Source organism: Electrona antarctica (assembly GCF_951216825.1).
Source record: "Electrona antarctica genome assembly, chromosome: 9".
Lineage (NCBI taxonomy): Eukaryota > Metazoa > Chordata > Actinopteri > Myctophiformes > Myctophidae > Electrona > Electrona antarctica.
In genome coordinates, this window is record NC_136790.1 from 39283043 (window position 1) to 39301810 (window position 18768).

Below are 18768 nucleotides of genomic sequence, written 5' to 3' on the forward strand. Positions count from 1 at the left end.
TCTCCACCAGGCCGAAGGCATGGGGAGAGAGTATGTTTTGCACTCCGTCCGTGTGTGTGTGTGTGTGTCCGTCCGTGTGTCCGTCCGTGTGTGTGTCCTTCCGTCCGTCCGTTACCAGCTAATCTCCGGCACCGTTAACCCGGTCGATGCCAAACTTTGCACACACACTCCCTGGATGCCAACGATGAACCTCTGCCCCGCATTTTCCAGAACGGCCTGTTATAGCGCCACCATGAGGCAGCTTTTCACATTCTTTACCTAAAACTGCACCGATCTGCGTGAAACGTTGCATGCACACTCCCTAGAGGCCAAGGACAAACCTTTGACCTGCATTTTCCGCATCTGCCTTTTATAGCGCCACCAGGAGGCCGACTTTTGTAAAACACATTTTTTGATATTACTCCTCCAGATTCTGTCCAAAAATCTCACAAATCGTTACACAGTATCTCTATGGTCATGTGCTCAAGTCGGATCTGTCCGATATTTCATATTCCATCCTAATTGGCTATAATTGGCTTTCACAGTTTGCAAGATTGCCCCGTTTTGAACAAAAGCCTCAAATCATGAACACAGCATGCAATTTACGTGAAATCTTTCATACATTTTCTTACTAGGCTGAGGAATATATCCCACCCTTTTCACATTGGCCTGTTATAGCGCCACCAACAGGTTGATTTTTGCAAAACACATTTTTGGAACAAAATGCCTCAAATCATCTAATTGCCATCAAAGGCAAACATGTTTATTACTCCTAAACATTTTGCCAAACATCTCACACAGTCCTATCCTCCTGGTGGAGACCTGTGCCCAGAAGGGCACTTTTTCTAGTTAAGCAGCTATTTCTCTGTAGGCAAGCGGCAGACCCAGACAGCAAGACGACAAGTGAAGTTTTTGCGAATGCAAAGACAATGTTTCTCGCATCAGGTGACATGATTCTGGCTAAAGCAGTGACTCTGGCCTCGGAGTATAGCACTGGGCCTTCCATTCTCAGTCGATGAGAATGGAACACATGACATTTCTTAGTTGGTCAGAGGCGCAGCACATTTCATAGCCAGGCAGAAGAGACTCAAGTGCTGAGGAATGTCAGTCATCAAATAGTATCATAATGTGTAGGCTAGTACCCAATGAGGTACGGTGGAGTGTGCACATGGTACGTCTGTGGAACAGAATACTGGGGTTGAACTCTAACAGAATTGTAAGAAAGATTCTTGAGTGGGATATTTTGATCAAGGGCGCATGGGCTACGGACATGTACGATATTCTTACGAGAGCTGGTTATGAAGACCATTATTATAATAAACAACAAGTAGAGGTTAAGGTAATAAAATCAAATCAAAATGTAAATGTAAAGGATAGATGGGCACTGGACATATGGTGTAAACCAAAGCTCCGCACATACTGTGAGATAAAACATGTCTACGAGACAGAAAACTATGTACTGTATAATCTATCAAAAAAGAAACGATCCTTATGTGCTCAAATTAGAGCTGGCATACTTGGTCTGCATATTGAGACAGGTAGACATGTAGGCACGGTGGAGGAGGATAGACTATGTAGTCTGTGTGATCTAAAGGAAATCGAAAATGAAATGCATTTTGTTTTTTATTGTCCATTCTTTTTTTTTTTTTACAATATTTATTTTATTTGGAAAAAGCAGTACAAAAACATCGTTTCTATGCATACATAGGACACAAGTGCAGTTCCCAGGATTTTTTTTTTTCACCCCTCTTCCCTCCCTCCCCCCTCCAAGTGACTCCATCTCCAGTGTCTCTGTGTCCTTGCTTTCTTCAGGACTACATATGGCATCAGGTCAACACTTAACAGGGGCAAAGGACAATATTGCTTCAGAGTGTACATTTCAGGAGAAAAAGAAGAAAGAGTGGGCAGACAAAAAGAGTAAGACAGACAAAAGAAAAAGACAAAAAAAACAACAATCAAGAAACGAAAGTATTTACAATATTGCTGAGGGGGACAAAAACAAAACAACTTTGGATTTCGACCATGAGAGGAGGAAGGGTGTCTTAAACATTATTGTCCATTCTACAACTCTATTAGGGAAATACTTTTTAATAAGATAACCCAAACCATGAATTTGTATGGTTGGAGGACTTCGAGAGACTGAAGCATAGACATATATACATAGACGCCCCTTCCGGCTCTGAGGCGTGTGTCAAAATTGAAGGCACTATTTTCCCCATAGACATATATACATGTCTATGATTTTCCCGACATTCCTTGCGAAGAATAGCGGAAGCAAAGACAAGCTTCCGCGTGCGTAACATAAGTCCCGGAAAAGACGCGCTGTGATTGGCCAGTAGTCACTTGAGTGACAGCGAGAGATACACCGTCTCCACACCTGAGCGCAAAAAGGTTTTAAGCTGCGCACTTCTTAAGCTGCGCGCAGCTTAAAGCTTGAGTTTTTAGACAGCTGGTGGATGGAAAAGAAGCTCCACCTCCGCTGAAGACTTGAGCGGAGGAGAGCGTTTCCGGGAATCTGGCCGTCGCGCAAGAATTCAGCGGAGGTGGAGCTTAATTTCCATCCACCAGCTGTCTAAAAACTCAAGCTTTAAGCTACGCGCAGCCGAGAACGTGCGCAGCTCTTTTGATGGTGTGGCAGCGGCTACATGGAGGATTCACATGAGTGACGTCACTCGGGCAGCGACGCAGTCGCCTTCAGCAAATGCCTTCAGCACTTCTAAATAAGAAAGCTGCGGAGAACTGTTGCTTTGTGTTCACTCTTTTAATGTTTTCTGTTAGTAATCTAATCCCCCCTGGCTCTGATGTTGTATTGTTAATAACTTTGTTGTTTGTGTTTGTTTTTTGTCTTGTTTTGTAATGTATATTGTCATGACTGTTATAAAGATTTGTTTAAAAAAAAAAAAAAGCCTTCAGCACTGCACTTCCGCCTTCATTGGGATACACGTCGCTCCAATGAACTGCAGCGGCAAATGAGGCGTCTATGTATATATGTCTATGGACTGAAGTGCCTGTTTCAAAAGTACACCTTTTCATTTGCCTCATTCCTTGAAAAGGCCTGGCCATTTACATGCCATAACAAGGCCATTTAAATGGCCTTGTTATGTTTATTTTTGTTTTGTTTTGTTTTTTGTTCGAATAATGTACAAATATGTATGAACAGGAAGGACTGTAGTGTCAGTTGTATTCAATGTACTCTGTGAAATGTGTCATATAATCCCATATGGGATGGGCCAAAGTGACATGACACGAAAATAAATATTTCATTCATTCATTCATTCATTCATATTCTTGTAGAATATGCTGCTCCAATATCTAGATCGGTTGCCTTCTGAGGTGTACTGTACACCTTTCCTTCTTCCATCACTTTTCCTTTTTGAGCGGTGCCTTCGCTCCATTACGTAGCTATGTGTGTCCGTATGTATATGTATCCCAATACGTGTCTCTGTGTCCAAGCACGGAAAGCTGCAACACGGTAACTCCTGGGGGTCTGAATGTTTACTTTCTATTCTTTCATTTTATTTTCTCATTGTTCAATTTCTAATTATTATATTACATAATTATTGTCATACTTTGTACTGAATAATTCTTCTAAATTGCATATTAGTATATCAGCTCTTCATTCTCACAATGTTCAATTTCCACAACAGCAAGCATTACGAACCTACGAAATAGTGTGTAGCTCATTCAAGTTAAATACTGGACTGATGAGGAGTGCAAAAATGCTAAATACATTGACAACTCCATACATACATAGAACAAAATAGAACTCATGATTATAACAGTAATTTAAAAATAATTTAAAGAGGTGTAAAGAATGTGGTATTAAAAGGTGATGAATGATGTACAGTGAACTAGATAAAGTGCCCCTCTGGGCACAGGTCTCCACCAGGGCAGGTCAGGTTGTGGCCTCCTGGTGGCGCTATAGTAGGCCAATGTGAAAAGGGTGCCATTTCTTCTTATGCCTTGGATGGCAATTGGATGATTTGAGGCATTTTGTTCCAAAAATGTGTTTAGCTAAAATCCACCTGTTGGTGGCACTATAACAGGCCAATGTGAAAAGGGTGGGATATATTCCTCAGCTTAGTAGGAATGTGCGTGAAAGATTTCATTTTTGGACAGAATGTGGAGTAATAATCAAAAAATGTGTTGGTCAAAATAACAGGCTGTTTTTTTTTTTTTTATATATATAATTTTGTAACCCATTTTTCACCCCTGTGTCAATTATCTAATGTGATCCTGGGCTCTACACACCCTCCACCAACCTGGGGAGAGCAACGGACTTGAACTCATGCTTCCTTCATGCATGAGTGTCCAAGTCGCTCCTTTACACCTGACAGGGGGGAGTTTCCCTGGTTGGACGTAGCACGTGGAAGGAACACGTTATTCCAACTACTTCCTTTCCCAGGCGCCCCAGCTGGCCAGGGGGAGGCAGTTTAGAGACCAGGATTACTGCATGTTTTTGTGAGGGTACCTACTCTAGGGGACACGGGGAGAACATGCAAACTCCACACAGAAAGGCCCTTTCGCCAACCCCGCCTCGGGTATGGGCACTGATGATGCGGAGGAGAGGACACGCAGCCAGCACCCACAGCAGGCCATTCTGGTAAATTTGGGGCAGAGGTTCATCGTTGGCAGTGTGTGTGCAACATTTGGCATCAGTTAACGGTGCCGGAGATTAGCTGGTAACAGACGGACGGACACACGGATGGAGTGCAAAACATACTCTCTCCCCATGCCTTCGGCCTGGAAGTAAATGTAGTCCAGTGGGATTACCTAATAAAATATAGTGGTTGAATGAGTTTTGAGATTGAGGGCCCTATCTAGCCTTACACCTGTTAATGTTTTTTGGGGGCAATTTCTTATTTTATTTTATTTTTTACAATTTTGCCCTATAGGCTACTTACTGTAATATGGCAAATGGTGAAAATAGGCGATCTACAAGCTCTACATCGGCTTTTTAATGTTTGAAGATTTTTGAAAATCTGCCCAAAATACAAAATAGGGGCACCAGGGTTAATGTGGTTAATTAGTATCTTCAGTGACTTATTGGACAGTGAGAAGTGAGAATGCATGGTAGGAAAAGCATTGGTCACACATACTGTAAGTATACAAACTACTGTCTTCCTACTTTGTAAAGGAATGGTGTCATAAAATGGTAAGAATTTGAAAACTGCATATGTACATCTTGATTTTACATAGAAAATATTTTTATTCACAAAATCACGTCCAAACCACACATGTAAAAATATTTTTTTTTTAATAAACAAAATGCTGTATGTCAGTACTAGTGAGGGTTAACAGTGACAGTATATATAAGCTCATCCTTGAGCACAATGTGCACCATCATAACATTTAACCTCTGTGCCATTGTCTGATGTTTGGTGTCAGTACCCATCCCACTTTCACAGTATAGGCCTATACTGTGGTCAAAAATCGTTGTTACGTTCTACGATTTTCACTTTATCTCAGACCCAAAGTATGCCAAAACACTCCTATAAGCCCCCAATTTACTGTATATATTGAGGAAGTATAAATGAGGCTAGCTATACCTGGAACGGATAATCCTGTACATACTGTAGCAGAGGCCTTGGGAAGTTGGGAGTGGCAGCCGTGTGAGGTGCTGCGATGATGGGAAGGCTTGTGGCCGGTGCAAGAGCTTCAAATGTAACCCACTGTCCTCAGCAGTGGAAGTGGCAGAGTCAGGTTTATCTTTGGGAGCATTATTGTCCTCTCTGGCCCTGTGGAGTCTGGCCATAACCAATGTAGTGCTGCACCAGGCTGAGGACATCGGGAAAGGATTGCAAGAGAGTCAAATCTGGAGAGCTGGAATCGAGACAAAAACAGCCCCTGCTATATTCTATACATATATATCCTATATCCTAGTAGGTCCACAGCGTGTCTTCACTGACAGAGTCAGCATGTACTGGGGGTGACTGTTGTCGCGTACCAGGAATGTCCCTTCAGATTCTTGTAGGAGTGCATCTCGTGCTTCACTTGCTGAAAAGGACCCCCAGTACCAACCTGCAGTTAAAGAAATACATTGCTGTGCCTCCTCCAATTGCTGCTATACATTCTGGGCTGTTACACAGGAACCCAACCCAGATGATGCGTCTAAGACAGTATGTGCCCATGCATTCTTAAATTAAGCAATATTACACGAGAGCGCCGGTGTGCTTTACTGTTATTAATGGCACGCCTGCGTTGCTGCTGCAGGAACGAGCCAATAGGTGAGTTCTGTAGGCAGCGCAGAAGTGTAAGTCTACCAGGATATATTTACACTATACAGTATGTCATTTGTACCAAATGAAAACAAACTAGAACAACTGCCCCTCGGGCACAGGTCTCCACCAGGGCAGGTCAGGTTGTGGCCTCCTGGTGGTGCTATAATAGGCCAATGTGAAAAGGGTGACATTTCTTCTTACACTTGGATGGCAATTGGATGATTTGAGGCATTTTGTTCCAAAAATGTGTTTTGCAAAAATCCACCTGTTGGTGGCACTATAACAGGTGATGTATCTGGAAATCACAATTAACACTAAGATAGCTTAAACAACTGTTTAGTGTAGTGTGACATTACATTGTCTTCCAGCAGGGCAAACAAGTCAGGACACAGTGGCTAGGAATCTCAGAATAGCCAGTGGCTTGATGACCACTAACAAATGGTTGGGTGTCGCTTGGTAGGCTTGCATGTTAGAACACCTACTGTGCCTCCTAGCACTGGGCTTCCTGGTGACCATATATGGGGACAATTTGGGACGAAGGGGGTTTGGGTAACCTGAGACCACCTTTGTCTCTGCTTTCAGTTGTATAAAGGTCTACTGTAAATGCCTATCTGTACGTGTGTTAGTCTGGAAGCCGAGAGGCTGAAGGATCCGTGGGGCTCTGTCCCCATGGCTGATGCTGTATTGAACTCTGCAAATAAAATGGAACTCCGGAACCTTCATCTGCCTGTCTCTGCTGTTGACTTCATGCTCCGTATTTTTGCCTGAGTATTTTCTAGTCTAAGTATTCAAAGGTCTGTGTATGGGCCTTTGATGTTAGAACAGATTCTTCAAAGTGGTGCCGAGCTCGGTCGTGTTGATGCATTTTTGCGTCAGGCGAGAGAGCCAGTGGACAATTGACAATTCAGTCTAATAGATATTTCGGTCGGCAATTTTTTGAACGGAGGAGAACGACGACGGCTCTGCGCGCTGCAATCGAACCGACGGGGTTCAACACGGCGATCACCGCCGCAACAGGGATGGCCTGCACTGAGGGGCGACGATGCACAGCTGCGGTTCCTGCCCGGCGATGGACGGAGGGACTACAGTCGGAGTTGAGCGGCGTTCGAAGGGGGGCGGCCTACAGTCTACTCTACACGGCGGCTGCGGTGGAGGGCGATTGTGCGTGCCTCGGCGATGGACGGCGGCTGGACGGCGGGGAGAGGGGTGCTACGGAGCACAGCGTGCCCCGGCCCGAGGGCGTTCATCGGCGGTCTGCGCCGGTCCAAGGGAGGCGATGGCCACTTCATTGACTCTTCACGGCGCGTCTCGACTCGACAGGCGCCGGCGGCGAGGCGTCGTGGCTTCGTTCCATTCAGCGGCTCGACAGAGCTGATCTACAAGCTCGCAACGCGGCGAATCGCAAGTTTCTGCCTCGCAGAGGCCTGCAGGCTCCTGTGATGACACTAATTCACTTTCTCGTTTTTTTAGTCATGTTGTATTTTCATGACTGAAAGGGAGGAGGTGATGAAGTGAATTCAGATCAGAATGAAAGTTTTCGGACAAAGGGCAACTCTCGACAACAGAGCGGCCTACGCCATGCGGTGCATAAGTGTACTGCATCACAACCTCGTTTGGCCCGTGTGCGCTGACTGATGGACACTGACGAAGGTGAGACAAAAGGAGAAGAAACGTTACAGAAGATTCTATTATATCAGATGGATATCGTTCCATTTGATTCCAAATGTATGTTTACGTTTGTCTAGTTCAACATATAATGGGCATGTGTGTTGATTTTATGTGTCAGGTATTTAATTAGAGAAGTTGGCTTAATGGGGATGATATGCCTAAGGGAGATTTGGAGCTGAATAGAAATATTTACCGGAGTAAAATTAGTTAGATGTCTCTTTGTCAGGCGAAAGACAGCGCTCCTGTCGTACGCATAAGTATTAATCATCCTAATTGTGCATAACGTTCTTATTTTTGTTCGAATAAATTTGTGAATGGGAAAAGTCAACGAAAGTATTTCTGCTATGACATGTGGGGAAAACTCTAAAGTTATATAAATTACTCTAGGATTTTAACGTAAGTGAATAATAGTAGCATGCACGGGATCTGGAAAAACATACAGCTCTTTTAAATGGGAAGGGGGTAGGGTTTATGGTCGCCGGTGGTAACAGTGCTGTTATTTGTACGAGCCTTGGGAAATCTAGAGTGTTGAAATAATTATGGATGATTTCTGCATGTCCTAAAAAGATGAGTTAACTAAACAAAAATGAATCATTTTATGAATGACTATGGTAAAATTTATCCTTAACATTAACTGATGCTAAGAGCATCAGATGTAAAGTTTGAAGAACTGTAACACACTTTGTATTCAATAATTGGGTGCTTTGGAGTGAAGCAAAAGGGGTTGGATACAGCGACGGTGTATTGTGTTTAAATGTCAGATATATGTTTACGGGTTATCATTTATGTCAATGATCATGTTTTGAGTTATGTACAGGTTAAAAGTGTTGATTACAGTACAGAGAAGTTGTTAGTGTGTAAGAGAGATTCTTACTGTGGTTTTCGGGCTGGAATGTATTTTTTACTATTTACTTACTTACTTATTTTTATTCATTGTATTTCCTATGTAATGTTTTAGCCTGAAATTAAATTGAACACAGAAGGGAGTTCTATAAGCACACCGATGATAATACTGTAATGGAATGAGAACACTGGTAACGAGTTATGTGATTTGAATGCCTAGAAGTCTGCAAACCATTTTTGAATTCTACTGTAATTGTTGATCTCTTTGTGTCATATTTTTAATGTTCCAGTCAGTGCCAAAGGGAGGACGAGGGTCAATTGTGTTTCCATATTCGTTTTTATGAGGCATGGTTGCCTCAAAGGGAGGTCTGATGTATCTGGAAATCACAATTAACACTAAGATAGCTTAAACAACTGTTTAGTGTAGTGTGACATTACATTGTCTTCCAGCAGGGCAAACAAGTCAGGACACAGTGGCTAGGAATCTCAGAATAGCCAGTGGCTTGATGACCACTAACAAATGGTTGGGTGTCGCTTGGTAGGCTTGCATGTTAGAACACCTACTGTGCCTCCTAGCACTGGGCTTCCTGGTGACCATATATGGGGACAATTTGGGACGAAGGGGGTTTGGGTAACCTGAGACCACCTTTGTCTCTGCTTTCAGTTGTATAAAGGTCTACTGTAAATGCCTATCTGTACGTGTGTTAGTCTGGAAGCCGAGAGGCTGAAGGATCCGTGGGGCTCTGTCCCCATGGCTGATGCTGTATTGAACTCTGCAAATAAAATGGAACTCCGGAACCTTCATCTGCCTGTCTCTGCTGTTGACTTCATGCTCCGTATTTTTGCCTGAGTATTTTCTAGTCTAAGTATTCAAAGGTCTGTGTATGGGCCTTTGATGTTAGAACAGATTCTTCAAGGCCAATGTGAAAATGGTGGGATATATTCCTCAGCCTAGATTTCACGTAAATTGCACGCTGATTTGAGGCTTTTTGTTCAAAACGGGCCAATCCTGCAAACTTTGAAAGCCAATGAGGATGGAATCTGAAATATCGGACAGATCCGTCTTGAACACATGACTATAGAGATAGTGTGTAATGATTTGCGGGATTTTTAGACAGAATCTGTGTTTTTCAAAAGTTGGCCTCCTGATGGTGCTATAACAGGCTGTTCTGGAAGATTTGGGGCAGAGGTTCATTGTTGGCATCCAGGGAGTGTGTGTACAAAACCTGGCATCGACCGGGTTAACGGTGCCGGAGATTAGCTGGTAACAGACGGACGGACAGACACACGCACGGAGTGCAAAACATACTCTCTCTCCCCATGCCTTCGGCCTGGTGGAGACAATAAATGTCCCGAGGTACCTGAGGTATGAAGATACTGTAAAGTTGTAGTGATGCACCAGAGGTCTTTGGTGGCATCCCATAGTGGGGGTATCGGATGTGGGCAGCATGAACCTCCTCCTCTCTTCTCCGAATAAGACATGGTTATTTCCCTGGCAACCATATCTGATGGTAGCCCTGCTGAAAGAGTCATAATGGAAATCAATAGCAAAAAGGGATTATGCCTGGTGGTTAGAATACCTATCTGATAATTATATCCACAAAACAGAAGTAGCCTAATTAATTACAAATCAATGATTATTAGAGGTGTGACATGTTGTGGTATATTACTTTTGTGGTATATTATTTAATAATTGCAGTTAAGCTAGCTTGCACAATAAGAGATGAATGAGTTTGACAATATGGAATATTTCATGATGTGTTAGTTATTCAAATAGTAGGCTACTGTTATTGCAATGCATGAAGGGAACTGTTAAGTCTTCTGGTAAAAGTTTACCAGAAGATGTGTTTTAGAATGAACTATAACTATTCTAGACTTACAATTTAAGTTCACAGTTAAATGAAACTAGCAATGTAACTTTCAAATAGGATTACAGGCCACCTTTCCCCAGCAGGGCAAGTAGGCAATGTGATATTACAGTCGAATTCAACAATTTAGTCTATCAGCAACATAAAAGTCTGACAGGTTTATGTGATTCTGAGAATGAACACTGAAAAACTTCTGGGAAATGGCCACAAAATTGAAAATGAAATTAAACGCTACTAAGGCATAAGTCTGTATAACATTCCAGACAGTTGGTCGCCACACAATCTTACCTTTTTGAACACACAATATCATGGAAAGGATTTCCACCGGATTCGAAAAGATTAATCCAAACTTCGGTCTTGCGGTTGCCAATCATTAAAATAATAAAAATGCACCAGGAGAAGATGAAAAACATGCAAAACATTTTATAACAAATTATAATGGCATGTCCAAGGAATGAAAAGAAACATCATAGGCCTACATCTCAAATATCGTCTAAGGTGCAGGGTTATCCAAATTGACTGAGAGTTTCGATAAACGATAAACACAGACGACAGAAACGCATTTCTCCAAGTTCAGTTGCTGGTTGACAACACTGAAGTTCCGGGATTTTATTTCCAAGAAAGGTTTTGTATTTCAACGCCCGCAGAGTGACAGACAGGGGATGGATTGTCCAGCAGGTTTCACTCTGCTTCAACTGGCCTCTGTTCATCCACGCAGTCGTAGAGGCTCAATGCCATGGCTTTAGCCGTCAGCAGCACAGCTGATGGCTTGTAAGTACACAGCTTTCCATGAAGGCTGGCTCACCCGCACAAATTAGCCCTTCACTAAATCCCACCCCAAAAATCGATTGTCCAATGCCAATCCAAATAGTTTAGCAACGGTTGCTATGCAGGTCAAGCTTTCTTCGCTGCTAACGTGCCTATTGGACAAGGATGGGTTGGGGAGGGACTTAGTGAAGGGCTAATTGACCTTCACTGTTTTTTTTTAGCCTTGATCCCTTGCTCCACCTTACATGCTGATGATGCTGTTGTTTGAGCCTATATGGCGGCAAACAATTGTTCAGTGCATTATTTTTGATGTTATGCATTATCTACTTATGCTTATCCGTTGACATATACTCTTATCTTACAGCATATGCATATCGACTGTGAACTGTCTGCATACAAACAAAAAAACAATTTCTGCAATGTGCATTGAACCCTGCATTGAGGTAGCCTATCGTTTTCAAACTTGGCAAGAATGGTGAACATACACACAGATGTAGATAAGTAAAATACAGAAAAAAATATTTTATTTCTAGGATCATGTAAAACAATAGCCTTTAGCTGAATATAGTCAACCCTGGCTAGGGTGACCATGTGGGCTAAGGCACTTATACAACTGGTCTGGATGTGCTAGTGAACCATGGGCACAGTACGGGCCTATAAGTAGGCTATTTGAAGGGTAATCCACCCTAAAACAAATTTGCATGGGTTTTTCCATATGATCTTAGATAGCTCGATCAATATTTATAAAACGAGAACAACTTGTTCCCAAAACTAAGATGAAATAATGTGTCATTAAGATCTTAGATAGTTCAATCAATATTTATAGACTGGAACAACTTGTTCCCAAAGCTAAGATTTCATTAAGATATAAATTGTAGGTTTAGTGACACTCAACAAGAAGATGTAATCTGAGGCACATGACACAGCAACATTTAGAGGCTGTTGCTCTTGAGTTAAGACAACAAACAATATGCAAATAGGGTGTGGGTGACCATAACATATCATATTGCTGATATATTGCTCAAAGGTATTAACAAAGATATTGCCTGAGAAATTATGCTTGCTTGATTGTCTCTATATCAGGGGTGCCCAAAAGGTGGATTGTGATATACCAGTAGATCACTAAGGTTGTGCAGGTAGATCACATGACATGGCCTAAAAAAAAAAAAAAAAAAAACTTGATTGACTTCAAAAGGAGCCCGTCAACAAACCAACAATGCAACTTTCTTTTCAAGAGGATTGCGCACAGTAGTGAGGGTTGAGCACAGTAGTGAGTATTATTACAGAGTTATTATACAAAACCCTACCAATTTCCCCCTCTATAATATTTTTGGTGAGTAGATCTTGTTGAGCTGGTCATTTTGAAAGTAGCTCTCAAGTCAAACAAGTGTGGGCACCCCTGCTCTATATCGAACAGTTCTGAACCACACAATTCAAGGATATTTACTAGTAGTGTCACGGCAACTTATTAATTCAATGGAATGGTTCCTGCAGATGATCTGACCTGGTACCACAGCACCACCACTATCTTCACAAAAGCACAAAACCACTACCTCTGCTCTGCTGCACAAATACCATTCCCAACGACCTTCACTATTGAAAGCATCTCTGGAAGTTGCACTACAGTTTGGTGTGACCAATCTACAGCGTAGGATTTAAAATCATGAAGTACTCGACCCAGGCTCCCACACGGTTCTCTCTGCTGCCACCAGGCAGCATATGAACAACAACTTAAGTATTATTGAGGACAGCTTCTTCCTCCAGGCTATTTGTATGGCCATTGGCCAACAACAAATAATTGGACGAATGCACATTACTGCACTGCACTTTATTGTTGCACTTTAACACAGGAGGTGTTGCAGTTTTGCGCTCGTTCTATTATTGACTTGATTTGTGTGCTGTGACTCATTGATGTGTGTGGCGTGCGACGACTGTGCGTGACAGTTATCTGCTGTGCTGTCTGTTTCTGGATGAGTTGGCATAAAAGAGCTGTGAATAAGCATTTCTTTGTTTCTCAAACAGTGATCTGTATTTTAACTAAGCCCTATTTTATTTACTTGTGTTTTATGTTATAAATCTGCTCATTTAGAAAATGTGCCTATAATGACATGCCCAACATAGGGACACCAGATTGAAAGTGGTCAACATAAACTCGAATTGAAACCATCTCTTGATATCATCACAAATTAGAGGTTAGCGGCTAATTGGTGGTTAACATTCTCATATAGCAGAGATTTGTTAGTTATACATTTTTGACAAACCACTGATCACAGGAAATAGGAATTCTGTTTTTGGGTGGATTAAAAAAAAAGTTTTACATGAAAACAAATATGCATGTTCTTGTACGTCAACAAGTAAAAATGAAGAAATGGCTAGATACTAAGCAGTCAAAGATCAAGTCAATTCATAGATATGGTGTTTGTCTGCTGGTGTACATGTGCTTGTATGTGTAATTGTGTGTATACACGTCTAACTTTCATCCCCATTCTCCCCTGCACCCTTGATGATCCTTTTGTTGCCCCTCTTGCCTCCTGGTCCTCGGGGCTTGGCAAAGGCTTGCTTGAGAGTATGTTCCATCGGGTGGACCTCCTCATATAGAAAGTCCTCCGTCAGGCCGTCTCCACCATCAATCTCCATCTACACAGTGGATGGATGGACACACACACACACACACACACACACACACACACACACACACACACACACACACACACACACACACACACACACACACACACACACACACACACACACACACACACACACACACACACACACACACACACACACACACACACACACACACACACACACACACACACAGTTAAATGAATGATAATTTAATGATAATGACTATAGTTTCTTATGCTAATATTATGACCAAACAGACTGAAAGGTGTAGAGTAAACTATGCTTCCAGATTATCATCACTGCATTTCAACTGTGATTTATTGTACTGTGTGTGCGTGGGTTTGTTGATCTGCACCTTTTTGGTGACCTCGAGTTGGTAATCTCTCTCCACTTCATCCAGTAACCTGTTCTTACAACTGGAATACAACATCCGCTCCTTGATGCTACAGCTATACCCGGGCATGGAATAAATGAACACTGGAAGAGAGACAAATTGATCTTAAAGCATATGAAAGGACACAAATACAAGCTTCTGTTGTGCTTATATCAACTATAATATTAAGTGCAATTTACAAGTTTGTACAAAGCTTATTTATATTTTTATTTCCAGATGATATAAACAGATGATCGTGTTTGCCACTTTATATAACACATTTGTAGTTCAATTCTGTATGGTGGCCATACATTTACCAAACTCAGGATCTAATGCAATTAACGAACCTCATGCTAGGATAAGAGCCTATAGTCCCAATCATCATCATGACATCCCCACAAACCAAACTTTATTTCAGGGTGGATATCACTGACAGCACCACACTGGTGCAGAATTATTCTTTAACCTTATTTTTGTTAGAACAGATCACAGGTTGACAAACTAAACATAGCTAATCGTATTGGTCACATTATCTTATATTGTATACACATCCACCTGGAAATACCGCCCTACTTGTTTACAAACTGTCTGATTTGGTCTATTCAGAAACCTATTTTGGAGGATACTAGAGAGGAAAGCAGGTTGGGTAGTGAGGGTAAAGCCTCATTTCTATGTATATCTACACACCACCCTACACTCCATCAATGTACTGACCCAGTGCATCCTGCTGCTGGCCCTGGTGGGAATGTTTGAAGACGAAGAAGTGGTATCTGGGAGAATCAGTGGGAATCCTGTACGCAAGCTCATGGTTCTCTGTAGGCTGGGTGTGAACAAGCTCAATTGTCTCTTTATCTACGTCCAGCCTCTACAACATAAAGGCACAAGCACAAGGGAAAGAAATGTTGCATCCAGATACTATTTTCATTGCATGAAACATAAAAAAATCACACCCGTGTGAAGTGAGTGGTGCAACTCCGTGTGGGGGTTCCCGGGGGGGGGGGGGAGTTCCAGACCCACAGGAACGCGCCCAGGGGGCCGCCCCGGTTCCGGTCTGCCGCCCCGCGTCCGAAACGGTTGAGAAATGACAGAGTTACCGACACCGTGTGGCGGTCCCTCTACTGTACCCTCTACTGTACTGTACTGTCACTGTACTGTACTGGCACACCCGAAAGCATCATATATACAGTTAATACATGCGTGTGTGTTTGTGTGTGCGTTAGGTTGCGCACAGGTGGTGAAAAACAACCATGCTGTTTTCGTGCTCATACCCAGACACCCAGCCACACACTCCGTAAGGGAGTGGTTGCACCACTCAAAAACAAAAAAAGCAGGATGGGCCTATATGTTCAAATATATATGGTATATAATTGTTAATCTCATGGAGCTCACCAATTGTATGTAGTTGATGCGCTTTTGTTTGAGCTGTTGCAGAGCTCGTTTGGCCTCCTCTTGTAAAGGGAATGCAAGACCCTGAAGAGTCTGTGGCCTTCTGTCTAAGCCAAATTCCACCACCTGCAGGGGGAGACAAAATCATAATACACCTTTTTAACAGTGATATTACACACCATCAAGCAAACAAAAATGAAACAGATGAGATTAATATGCAAGTTCAGTCTGTGCACATGCAATGTAGGCTTTAACAGAAAAAACAGACCAACCTTTGCTCGTGCTGTCGGAGTACTGAGTCGTCTACGTTCATCCTGAAAACATCATGGACAAATCTATTTTAATCCCTCAGGCTTTTTTTCCCTCATTTGCGCGCACACACACACACACACACACACACACACACACACACACACACACACACACACACACACACACACACACACACACACACACACACACACACACACACACACACACACACACACACACACACACACACACACACACACACACACACACACACACACACACACACACACACACACAACTAATTTATTGTAACCCTTACCGTAACCTTGTGAAACGGTAGTAAAAATGTAATTGATTGTTCACTATCAAAATGTGGCCTATTAGTGGGGTTCCGTGTACATCTATGATAACATAGGTATAGGCACCGCACCAACATCACCATTCTAGGCTCAATGGGATATAAATTGGGTGTAATTTGAAGTAATTTGATGTACATTGACAGCAATCTTTATTTTTTTCTATACCAAAATATTAAAAACATTAATATTTGAAATATTATCCTCACACCGTATTGAAAAAAAGAAAAGAAAAGTGATGCCGATTTTGGCCATTTGGAAAAGGGGTAAAAATATAAAAAAAAAAAATCTGGTTTCTTGACACTCAAACAAAAATTGTTCCTTAGACCATTATATACAAATTAGAAGTGAAAAGTAACTTTTACATGAATTGTAAATGTGTCCAGGGACCCCACTATATGGAAGGAACACGCAGATGCATGCACACACACTCACAATCTCTACTCTTAGAATGAACTTACCCATACAACCTTATCCTGCATGACAGCGAGAGAGAGAGAGAGAACAAAATACACATCAAGAATTATGCTTGCATTACATAAGTGACACCCTAATTATGACATGCCTCTCATTGCCTGCCCTACCTCAGTGAGCTTAATTCGTTGCAACTCCTGCTCTGCTACTGTGAGTGGCGCAGGGGAGGTACAGGAGGACATATATCGCAGGTATCCCTGGAAGGACAGGTCATCCTGCAACACAGAACGACACTCAGCAAACAGACCAAGATGTTGATACACTTTAACTGTGGCAGCTTTAAAGATACACTGTAAACACATCACTCCTCAAAGCATTCCACAAACCTCAACTGTCCCGAACATTTCATCTTTGATATGTCCCCCTCCAAACTCTTTCTTCAGAGTGGCACGGGTGGCTGCGTATACCATCTTCTGCCTCACCTGGCATGGGCAGAGCAAATGGGAGTTAAAAAACAGTTGGTAGCCTACTTTTGTGAATGATTGATGGTAAAAGTGCAGTTGACAGGAATGAATGACATGCGAGTACAGTTCTCTCATAAAATTGCGATTCCACATACTGGTGATTGGTCGGGTGACCAAGCAAGAAAGATCCACTCATAGCCTTGTGCGTTCTGGGAATCGAGGCGGTACAGGATGTAGCATGGCTCCTGGGCAACGAGCAGAGGAAGTAGGAAGGGGTCATAATCGTTGTCCCAGCTCTGTTCTGGCTCTCTGTATGAGCCTAGCACCAACTCCTCTGTAGAGCAGAAACACCATGAGAGCCACAAATGCACAATTTACCATTTAGTATGTGTCAAGTTATATTATGGTGTGCATGCTAGCATTCTATGGGTTGTAACAAGGAGGACACATGCTCACCATTTCTGATAACAATCTTTATTATTCTGATGGCACCTCCTCTTGCCTTGGCCAAAAACTCCTTCAGTTCAGACGTTGCTAGAGTAACCAGATATAAGGCAGACAAGTCAAAACTGAGGACAGTGGGAGAGAACGAAAGAGACAGTTGGGTATGTAAGAACTTGAGACTTAACTCCAGGGAGAACATTTGATCTACTGCCAGGTAGTCACGGTATCGTCTTGACAAAGACAAGTGGCATAGGCCCTAAATCCTCCATGTAAGAGGGGCACAGCACACTGGCCCTTCTCTCTTCTATTGAATTCTAGACAGGTATTGAAAATTTGATATATAGAATCCTCAACAAAATCTAGTTACGTATTGTACGTGTTCCTTCTCTCTAACCATGGTTACCAAACACAGAAGTCTCATAAATGATTTAAGATCAGGTGAGAAAGGTGAGAGAGGTATGCTTCCGCCTCCCTTCCCCCTATCCTCCAATTGAGCGAATGCCATAACACATATTAATATTGATTTAACTGATCTCAAATTCAGAACACATACTGAAGACATGCATTAGTCCTATTATTCGATAAATGGGGGTACAATGTTCTATGCAAGTCAGGTTGTCTTCACAGCATGTTGAACAAATAATTAGATTAGAGCTAAAATGTCAACACATTTCGGGCAATAGTTAAGTATCAAAACAGGTAAGAGTTACCAGATTACTTTAATTCGAGAGTGAAACTTCAGTGAATGTTCAGAAATCATCTAATGTAAAGGTATCTACACGCCATAAATCAACAACAAAAAACTCTGCAAAGAAAGCAATGTATTTTGGAGACTGCTGTAAGACAATATAAAGATGTCACAGTCCCTAAAATTACTTTACCATCAATTCCAGTTTGGTGGGACATCTTTTGGCAGTCAGTGTCACCTCTTCAAAATCCTTTCCTGCAAGAAGGAACCTGTCCAGTTATCTGTGTCCTCGCTCTTATTGCTCAGCAGGTAGGTTACCTCTCCACTGACAGCAGACAGATGGACCCACGCACCAGTGACATAAACGCCTTGAGGGTGACTTGGGAGATTCCTAACACTTGAAAGGCGATCTG

The 18768-nt window shown here is 42.3% G+C and overlaps 2 protein-coding genes across 2 annotated transcripts; both read right to left on the bottom strand.

Moving 5' to 3' along the window:
- Window positions 1-5518: 5518 nt before the first annotated feature.
- Window positions 5519-10214, bottom strand: cishb (cytokine inducible SH2-containing protein b; the record flags this gene model as incomplete). Its single annotated transcript, XM_079510725.1, is given in 4 exon segments — window positions 5519-5710; window positions 5712-5858; window positions 5861-6000; window positions 10073-10214. Coding segments are annotated over 4 exon segments (621 nt in total).
- A 3553-nt stretch (window positions 10215-13767) lies between these two features.
- On the bottom strand, window positions 13768-18573 carry twf2b (twinfilin actin-binding protein 2b; the record flags this gene model as incomplete). Its single annotated transcript, XM_079511454.1, has 11 exons — window positions 13768-13984; window positions 14334-14455; window positions 15066-15216; window positions 15741-15863; window positions 16010-16051; window positions 16807-16821; window positions 16930-17034; window positions 17146-17241; window positions 17379-17557; window positions 17680-17757; window positions 18549-18573. 11 exons carry the CDS (start codon window positions 18571-18573, stop codon window positions 13817-13819), a joined length of 1104 nt encoding a protein of 367 aa, XP_079367580.1. The 3' UTR covers window positions 13768-13816.
- Between the last annotated feature and the right edge of the window lie 195 nt (window positions 18574-18768).